The 10,616-nt window shown below is 34.2% G+C and overlaps 1 protein-coding gene across 1 annotated transcript; it reads left to right on the top strand.

The window, feature by feature from the left end:
* Nucleotides 1–8,019: 8,019 nt before the first annotated feature.
* Aspvir_001603 (uncharacterized protein) lies at nt 8,020–8,513 on the top strand (the record flags this gene model as incomplete). The annotated part of the gene is made up of 2 exons (XM_043266723.1): nt 8,020–8,418; nt 8,451–8,513. 2 exons carry the CDS (start codon nt 8,020–8,022, stop codon nt 8,511–8,513), a joined length of 462 nt encoding a protein of 153 aa, XP_043122658.1.
* Between the last annotated feature and the right edge of the window lie 2,103 nt (nt 8,514–10,616).

Raw genomic sequence — 10,616 nt, forward strand, 5'->3', positions numbered from 1 at the left:
CAACATATAGATATTTGCTCCCTTCATGCTAATCTTACCAGTTGATATTAACCCTTAGTAGGTGATCTTATAGTTCTAATTACTCTTAAAAATCTAATCAGCCTGTTGGGACACTATAAGATAATAATTAATACTAGATCTTCTTCTAGAACTCTGAACCCATGCTATAAATCTATATCTACAGTGGAAAGAATAATCCCTATCTATAAAGAACTAACTAATCTTACAGAATCTATAATTAAATAACTAGATAATAGTTATAATAGTATCCACCTACTATATATAAATAACTAATCTACCCCTAAAAGGGTGGAAAGGGCAAATACCCCTATAGAATTAGAAGCCTAGTATATAGAAAAAGGGAAGTAACTAATAAGCACCACCCCTAATAATAATAATAAGATTACTTATAAGCTTCTAGAAAGAGAATACTAGCTTAAGTAAAAGCTTAGATAAGCAGAAATTAGGAGATATATCTAGGAGATAGAATCCTAATTATAGGGAAACTATAATAAAGATCCTACACCTACACTACACTAGGAGGTAGATAACCTTATTAGATAAGAAGTAGGGAATGCTAGACTACTGCTAGAATTAACTATAGAGATTAAGGTAAAGATTACTAGACTAGAAAGACTATAGAAGCTAGTAAATATTAAGTAATTTACTATATATTCTATATAGGAATACATTACCTTCTTTAACTACCTAGAGGCATACTTTAAAGAATATCTAGACTAGTTTAAGAATAAAGAAAACTATATCTATATAGCTTCAGCCTAGCTTATAGATATATACTATAATAAATAGCAGACTTATAAGGCTAAGCTTACTAAAATACCTAGATAGTTAGACTTTTAAGACTTCTGCTTATATCTAGTTTCCACACTAGAATAACTCTATAAGGAAGCAGTAGTATAATATTTCTCTACTATCTAGCTAGAATACTAAAGTATATAGAAGTTCTCTATATTTATTAATAGAATCTATAGCTAACTAGCTTAATCACTACTAGATTTTATTTATAAAGACTTCCTCTACACCTATATTTTACTAATTATTCAGAGTAAAGCTACTAGATTTACTAACCTACTAGAACTACTAAAGGTATATATCTCCTACCTAGCTACTATTAAAGATAGAATCCCATCATAATAGGATGCCCTATGGAAATAATATAATATCTAATATAATAATTAGTAGAATTCCAAACCCTATAGTAACTAGTTAGGCTGCACTAAGGACTATCAGCCTAGAGATAATAGATATTCTAGTAATAATTATAGATTAGAATCTAGGAAGTAGAAACACTCCTACTCTCTATACTAGGATTATCCTAGACTATACTATAATAGATATAGAGAATATAGCCACTAGCTAAAACACTGCACTAAGCTATGGGTTCCTAAATATTTAAAAAACTAAGCTAGCCTGTGCTATGCGCTGCTGTGGCATTAGGTATTAGAAGAAATTCTAATAGTAGCTAGGCACTAGCTTACCTAATAAATATTCTTATTAAGGGAAGCCACTACTAATATTAAATATTAATTAACTACAGAGCTAAATAAATATTTATTAACTAGTGATAGGTAAAAGAGTTCCTACCTAATATAGAAAGTCTACTATAACTGGTGTAGGTAATTAATAGCTATAAGGTAATATCTTATAGATAATATAACCTAGAAATTAAGATTACTAATTCTATGGGAAATATCAGAATTTACCAACTGGCCGCTGAGGCAGTCAATATGGTAGAATATAATTTAATTCTAGGAATAGACTGGCTAAAAGCTATTAACCTAGATATTAACTAGAAAAACCTTACTTAGCACTACCATCCAGAATCCCCTGATAAAAATAATAAGCTAAATATTAAACTAATATCTACTACTATAGCTATAGAAGAACTGTAAGCCTATAAAGTACTATTTTACATAATTACTATACCTATTAGGATAGAAAAAACTATCCACCTATAGGCTACTATAAAGGGTATTAGAGATGTACCACTTCTGCCTCTAGAATATATAGAATTTATAGATATCTTTAGTAAAGAGCAAGCTAGTATCCTACCTAAGAATGCTATATATAATTATATAATAGAACTTAAAGAGGGAACTTAGCTACCTTATAAGCTACTATACCTACTATTATAGGAAGAACTTTAAGTCCTTTAGAATTATATTAAGGAATATCTATAGAGAGGATAGATTAGGCTATCTAAGAGTCCTGTAGGTGCCCTAGTATTATTTATACTAAAGAAGGATAGTAGCCTATGACTCTATATTAATTACTAAGGCCTAAATAAAATTATAGTAAAAAACTGTTATTCACTACCACTTATAAATAAGCTAATAGACTAATTATCTAGTGCTAAGATCTATATAAAGCTAGATCTCTGAGATGCTTACTACTAGATCTGAATTTAGAAAGGTAATAAATAGAAAATGGCATTCTATATAAGATATAGATATTTTAAATATATAGTTATGCTATTCAGCCTAGCAAACACACCAGCCATATTCTAATTATATATTAACTAGGCTATAAGTGATCTATTAGATACTTACTGCATTGTGTATCTAGATAATATTATTATTTATTCTAACACTGAGGAAGAATACCTCTAGCAGGTCCAGGAGGTCCTAACTAGACTCTATAAATATAGACTTTATGCTAAATATAGTAAATATAAATTCCATACTATAGAAATTAATTTCCTGGGGTTTAATATTAATATAGAGGGTATTAAGATGGAACCTAGCTATATCACTACTATTATAGAATGGCCTGAACCCTAGAATATCTGTAAAGTATAGTAATTCCTAGGCTTTATTAACTTCTACTAGAGATTTATTAAGTACTACTCTAAGATTACTACACCTCTAACTAACCTAACTAAAGGATATATAATAAAGGGCAGAAAATAATATACTTAAGAACCTCTAAAAGGGGAAAGGGAATTTCTTACTATAGAAGCTAGAGAGGTATTTAAAGAATTAAAGTAGAGATTTACCTCTATACTAGTACTATACTATTTTAACCTAAAGAGGAAAAGCTACATTAAGCCTAATACCTTAAAGGCTATGGTTACTAGCATCTTTAGTTAGCTCTAAGATAATAGATAATAGCATCTAGTAGCATACTGGTCATAGAAAATGCAAGATATTAAAACCTGATATAATATATATAATAGAGAAATGCTTGCTATAGTGGAATATATTAAGTAATAGTGCTACTATATTAAAGGTAATAGTAATACTATTAAAATTCTTACTAACTATGCTAACCTGCAGGCCTTTCTAATAATGAAAATACTTAACAGGTGTTATATAAGATAGGTGGAATTCTTATCTATATTTAATATCTAAATTAAACACTACTCTAGGAAGAATAATCCTGCAGATGTATCTAGCTATTATCTAGACTATACTATTAATCCTGATAAATATGCAGCAGACTCACTGCTAGAGAAACTATAAACTAAAATATAGGATAGTCTATTAATCTAAGAAGAGAAACTAATATAGATTAGAATGCTAGTATAGAATTAAGAGCTAATAGTAGACCTAATAGTTGACACCCTCTAGAGCTATACTAATAATAATATAGATATTCTAGATATTCTAGTGTTATATACTATAGCTAAAGCTGCTATATAGCATAAGGCTACTTATACTTCAGAATTAGAACTAACTATAGTAGACCTACTATGCAGGGTATAGGCTAAATGCCTAAGATGTGTTAAGGTACTATATAAAATAGTAGAAATAACTCTAAAGTAGTAAGCTAGCTTACTCTAGTTAAGATCTAAAGATAGACTTCTCTAGGTTAGGAATTATATATTTATATTAAAAGTGCCTATAATTTAATAAGAGATTCTCTATCAAAACTATAGTAATCTATAAGGCAGATATTTTAGAGAAAATTATACCTTAAATACTATCTAAAGCTAATATTAGTGGTATGATATCACTATGGATATTAAGGAATATATCTAATAATATATAGTCTACTAGTAAATTATGGTGCATAGATATAAGTTATATAGACTTTTATAACCCTTACCAGTCCTAGAAAAGCTAATAGACTGGGTTAGCATGGATTTTATTACAGATTTACTACCATCATAGTGGGAAAACAAAGTCTATAATTTAATTCTGGTTATAGTGGATATATACACTAAATATATAGTTTATTATCCCTCTAGGAAGGATATAACTGCGGAAAACCTTACTAAACTAATCTATATAAGATTTATATTACACTTTAGAATGCCACAGAACCTTATCAGTAACTAGGGATCCTTATTTATATTAGGATTTTAGTCTAGCCTGTGCTTCCTACTAGCTACTAAATACTGCCTATCTATGGCATTTCATCTATAAACTAATAGTCAGATAGAAAGATAAAACTAAATATTAGAATACTACCTCTGTGCCTATATAAACTACTATTAGGATGATTAGATAAGATGGCTACTATATGCCTAGTTTATCTATAATAATTCTAAATATTTAGTACTAGGAATTCCACTAGTATAAGCACTTATAGGCTATAAACTAGAACTATAGATTAATATTCTATAAATAACTAATAATCTTAACCTAAATACTATTACATATGTAGAAGATCTCTAAGCTATAAGGGAATTCCTATTAAATTAACTAAATATAGTAAAGGAAGCTATAAAGTGTTACTATAACTAGAATTATCTTAATATAATATTCTATATTAGTGAATGGGTTATGCTATATATAAAAAACATTAATATAGGTAGACCTAGTAAGAAGCTAGACTACTAGTAAATAGGTCTATTCTAGATTAGTAAATCTATAGAAAAATAAGCCTATAAGCTGAAGCTCCTACTATAATTCTATAAGCTATATCTAATATTCTATATCTTACTACTTAAACCATTCTAAGGGGACTCTAATACAGATCTAAAGCCTGGACTAGTTAAGCTTAATAGATACTAAGAATGGTAGGTGGAAAAGATCTTAGATAATTAATTATACTATAGAAAACACTAATATCTAGTTAAGTAGACTGGATAGCTAGATTCTAATAATATATAGGAGCTAGAAGAATATATTATAGATATAGAAGCTCTTAAGCACTACCTTATATCTAGAACTCTATAATCTAGGAGTACTACTATAAGATAACCTAAATAGTATAGGAAAAAGCCTTAATTTAATTACTATATATATAAAAAAATAGAAAAGTAGTATATAAGCTATGTAAATATACCCTCCTACCTATCTAGCCTATATACTACTAAAAACTAAGCTAACTAATTATATAGTGAACTGTGGAGGACCCTAGAGTAGAGGGGGGTAATGTAGCCTATAGAGATAGAGTAATAAACCACTCTAGAGAAGAAGATAATAAAGAAGCTAGGGCTAGGGGAGGTAGAGCAGGGGCTAGGGCTATAGATATAATAATCTAGACTACTAGTATAGCCTATATAGCTAGTATTACTAGGATATAGTCTAAGGTATTAGTAATTACCCTTCTTTAGAGAGGGGGGTAGATATAAAATACTATATAAATATAATATTATTTACCTAAAGGCACCTATAAACTATTAGTAAAATCTATAAAAAAAGGAATTATATGACCCTAAAAGCTAAGAGGAAAAGCTAAATCTAACTTAGAACTACTAAAGAAAGAATAGATTCTACTAAAATCTATAGAATATAACTATAATATAAAAGAAACCTATAATAAAAAACTATAAATAGGCTAAACACTAATAAAATGTAGCTAGATTAGTAGTAATATAGAAGAAGGGGATACTTATATAGATATACTTATACTTTTTTAGAGTATAGTAATCACAGGCCTTCTATATATAGCTATTTACTATAAAATAGTTATAGTAATAGTGCTAGGGGTTATAGAGCTTTACCTAAAGGTATAAAATATAGGGAACTCTATAAGGTATTATTAGTATATAATTTTATAAAGCTAGGGTCTTACTAGTATTAATAATATTAATTCTCCCTTTCGCAGGCTTCCTCCCTTTTATAATAGGAAAGGGAAATATATTAATAAGTAAAATTATTATTATATAATATAAAGAACCTATATTTAATGAACTTTGGATGACCTTAACTGCGAAACAATAGAATTATAAGATAAAGGAAAATAATAAGTTATGAGATAATAGAATTATAAAATAAAGAAAAATAATAAGTTATAAGATAATAGAATTATAAGATAGAGAAAATATTAGACTATAAGAATAACAGGACTATAAATAAATAAAGATATTAATAAAGCTATTTAATTCAGATAAAGAATTATTAAATATATGTAAGAAACTATTTAATAAAGGGAAGTAAGACCTATAAATCTAAATTATTATTAGCCTAATCTATTAAACTAATTACTTAATACAGAACTTACCATTTAAAATTAACTATTTGGCTATTAGATACAGGCCAGAGAGTAATAAACAGAGTAAGGAAGCTATAAAAGATAAAGAAGAATCTATATTACTAAACTAATTAGGAGATCTTACTAAGCAGGCATCTTAATAGTACTAATAAGAAGAGAGAAGAAGGAGAAGTTCCCTAGAGATCTATAAATCTACTTATACTATAGGAAATATAATATATCTTTATAGGTCTGTAATAATCACTATTAATTATTTACTATAATAGAATTAAAATAAATACTATAACCTATAATAGTAATAGAATATATCATCCACTAATGAGAGATTTACTCCTATATTTTAAATAACTATGGGAAGATAACATTAACCCAGGAAGGTGAAGCTCCTTAGATTTCTAAATCAGGAAGTATTATAGCTTTGAGGGCGAAGCCTATAAGGAAGGGAGGTAATTATTAAAGGCTATAGTAAATTATAAAGCTATCATACATAGCTAATACTAATAGTACAGAGGGTTTAGACCTAGCAGATCACATAATCCACTATATATATCTCTATAATTAGCTAAGTATTCCAGAACTTAGTGATTAGTTCTCCTTGCTTAGGCAACATATGGATATTTGCTCCCTTCACGCTGATCTTACCAGTTGATATTGACCCTTAGTAGGCGATCTTACAGATATATATATCTCTGCACTACCTTTTAACCTAAGCTTAGGGGGGACCCCTACTCCCCTATATAAGCCTATTTTAGTTTATATAATAGGTAATATATAATATTTATACTAATCTATTCTTATATTACTTATTAAATATATAGATATCCTAGTGGTGTGGCTAGAATACTAAAAGAATAGGGGGTAATCTGAATACTAGAGGTCACCTGACTAGATAGTATAGATATCCATGGTATCCACAGTTGAACCCCCGTGGATATAAGGGGTGGGTGAGATACCTGGTGGTTTACCCATAATCCACATGGGTTGGATCAGACATGCTGTGGGTCAACCTATATCCATCCCACAGCCAGTCTAGTTTTACCCCACTGAGGGGTCGATGATCGGCTTCAAGACCTTTTCCCGACGGTGAAACATCAACATGCCGTCCAGGATGGCAGGAGCAGAGCATACAGATTAGATTTTAGTTACATGAAACTGGTTTATCAGATTACCTCGAAAGTTGCAAGCTAATGAGATTCCTCTCTTGAAAGACCAATCACCACCAGATTTCAGCAGCTATCGAGTCGGACTGGAGAGCATGGCCGGAACGTCCCTCAGTGCTGCAAATTGAGTAAGTGAACTTTGCCTGGCATTGAGTGGAGATGTCGATCATTAGGTGTCTTCTAAAGGGAGTCGAACATGAGTTCATCAGACAGCATACCGTAGAGCACTTGGTTTGGTGATCCCTAACACCTTCCTCCTTGTTCATCCTGCGTATATGGGATTTACCATACAAACACGGTGACAGTCAAGGTACGAGCCCGGCTTGGTTCAACAGCTATCGTATACCCAGCGTCATACTGGGTACTTACAACAGTTGACGAAGCCATAACTCTTCGTTGCGCGAACAGCTCGTGGATCGTTTCCGCTTTTCGAAATTGTGAAGCTATTCGGAAAATGTATCTCAGTACCTCGAACGGGATGTCCGACTACGTGGTCAATCCCAATACCATGTTTGCAACGAAGGTCCCAATTCTGGATAAATCAGACGGTCGGTGGACATGGTTCGTGTATATCAAAGGTCTCGCTCTGCGTAGAAAGGTCTGGAAATATATTTACCCAGAGGATGAGACTATTACCAACGAGGAACCGGTGGAACCGACCCGACCCGTTCCAACGAAGGCTTTCAAAGATATGAATGAAGGCGAGCAATTCGCTTGGGAAATGGAATCCGAAGGATACTATAGGCTGAAGCGCATATACTACGAGGAGCTAGACGGCCTGACAACCGTCTGGACCGCTATGTGGAACACCGTCAGCGAGAACCACCGTTTTGCCTTCAGGCGGAACCCCTCAGTAAGGCAAATGCTGATCAAACTACTGGATAGGATCGCACCATGGGAGGATTGGTGATCTTCTACTTCCCGACCTTTTACCGACGGTGGCTGTAGTGGTCGGTATGGTTGACAGGTCCACTATGTACTGTTCCATGACAGGGCTACTTAGGTAGCTATTATACACGTGGTTTGAGCTACTCCTTCCACTCATCTCTGCCTAGTTTGACAATATCACCCATTTCCACCACTAGTATTACTCCCGTTTTCCGGCCATTCATGAACATCAAATAGAAAATAGCCGCTGGCGACTCGAGATGAAACGGAAGCGCAGCTGTGTTCCCTCATCCAATCCAACCACGCTCGATTGGCGCCTCGGATTTGGAATGATTCGCTCGCAGGCGCTATCTCGCAGTGGTTGGCATCAGGGTAGTTAATTTGATAGCCGCTCATTATTTCGTTATATGAAATTGATTATGTTGCTTGGTTGCTGCTCGAAACAACTAATTATAAACCAACAGCAGGTAAGCTCTACATATCCTCTATCCCTGGACAATATTGGGGTTCACTCCATGCATATTTCAATGAAGCTTGCATCTAATCTCAGAGTAACTGTCCCCGGACAGCGGTGATGTTCTAATTACCGCTCTTTTACTGATAGAGGTGGTAGTGGTCAGCAGCTACGTTGAGCGAGATGATGGCATTGAAGGCGGTTAGCGAGCCAATGTTGATGAGGGAGAGGAGGCAGCTGATTATGCACGATAGGGCGATCGCATTCACAGGTATTTTGCGTTTGGGGGTCGACTTTGGTTTATCTCATCTGGATTTGAGGAGGAAACCTTCCCAATGCAATTTTCAAGAGGATCGGACCATATGCTGTAGGATATGCAGTTCGTGAACATGTGACTCTGCCATAGCTGGCCTGAATATGAACCAAGCTGCAGAAGAAAAAAGAGCTCTTCAAATGTCTTGCTGTCTTTGTGCATCTGATAATGAGTCAATACATCATATCACCAACACCCATGCCATACTGGCCATCGTCGAGATCAATCCAAATATCTGCACCAGAAACAGTAACCCGGGCTATAACTAATATGAAACAAGCCCTTCTTAAACACTACACGGGCTGCTGAATCTCATATCTCATCCCTCTCAATCTCTTCCACTTGAATGCCTTCCACGCGTTCAAAGCAAAGGGGAATAATGCCCACATAACGAATATGACGAAGGTCATCGGAATGGTCGCCGCCCAGTATATCCAAAAGTCCCCGGACACTTTCCACTGACCATTATCGTCTTGGAAGAAAGGGGTGCTGAGGATGGTCTAGCTATTGAATGAGAAAATAGTCACTGAAAGGAAGATAAGCAGGCTCTGACGTACAGAGATGAACGTGGCCGGCAGGAATACCATAGTCAATATCGATATTGACTTCATCACCGAGCTGTCACGCTGAGTGATTCTATTAAATGCCTACTCCTGGTAAATCCCATGCACATTTGATACTTGAGACCATGAGGCGCCTTACCACAGTGGTCTCCGTCTTCAGTCGCTCATATAACGACTTTGAGCGCAATAGCAGATTTTGAATCATCAGCAGCTGAAAGCTCACATATTCCTGCGCCTGCTCTTGATACGTCTTGTTGAGTTCAGCTGGCAAATAGACGTAAACTCGCCTTTGCTGTTCCTGTATCTTTAGAAAGGTCCCAACCATCGCCTCCAGGGCCTCTGTGACATGAACTCCATGGCGAGACAATTCGTTCATGTTCTCGAAATTTGCTCCTATTTTGACTCTGCTCTATTATAAGGGGGACTCGTCAGCCGCATAAGTTCCTCTCGAGCAGAGAGGCATCCGAAGGGATGAAATGTACCTTCTCGATATCCCGAACAGCGTCCCGGATCCGCCATACAGACCGATCGTACAACTTCACTACCTCGTCAATCAATGGCACATGCATGCAAAACGGATCTTTCAAGTCCAGCGGGGCCATCTTTTGAAGGGATGTCTTCAGGTCATGGCGTAACGCTTCTGGCGCATCAACACATAATATCCTGCAACAGTTTGGGCTATCCCATCTGGTGAAGACGCCGATTTCATGCCATTTGTAGTCAATACTTAGCCCATATGTCGCTTTTTGACCGTTGATTAACTTTACCAAGCAACGGAACCATGTAACTAATGCTGTGATTAGCTTTCTCCATGGGACCTTCTCAAGGAGGGA

This window comes from Aspergillus viridinutans, assembly GCF_018404265.1.
Source record: "Aspergillus viridinutans IFM 47045 DNA, scaffold_1, whole genome shotgun sequence".
In the NCBI taxonomy this organism is placed as follows: Eukaryota; Fungi; Ascomycota; class Eurotiomycetes; order Eurotiales; family Aspergillaceae; genus Aspergillus; species Aspergillus viridinutans.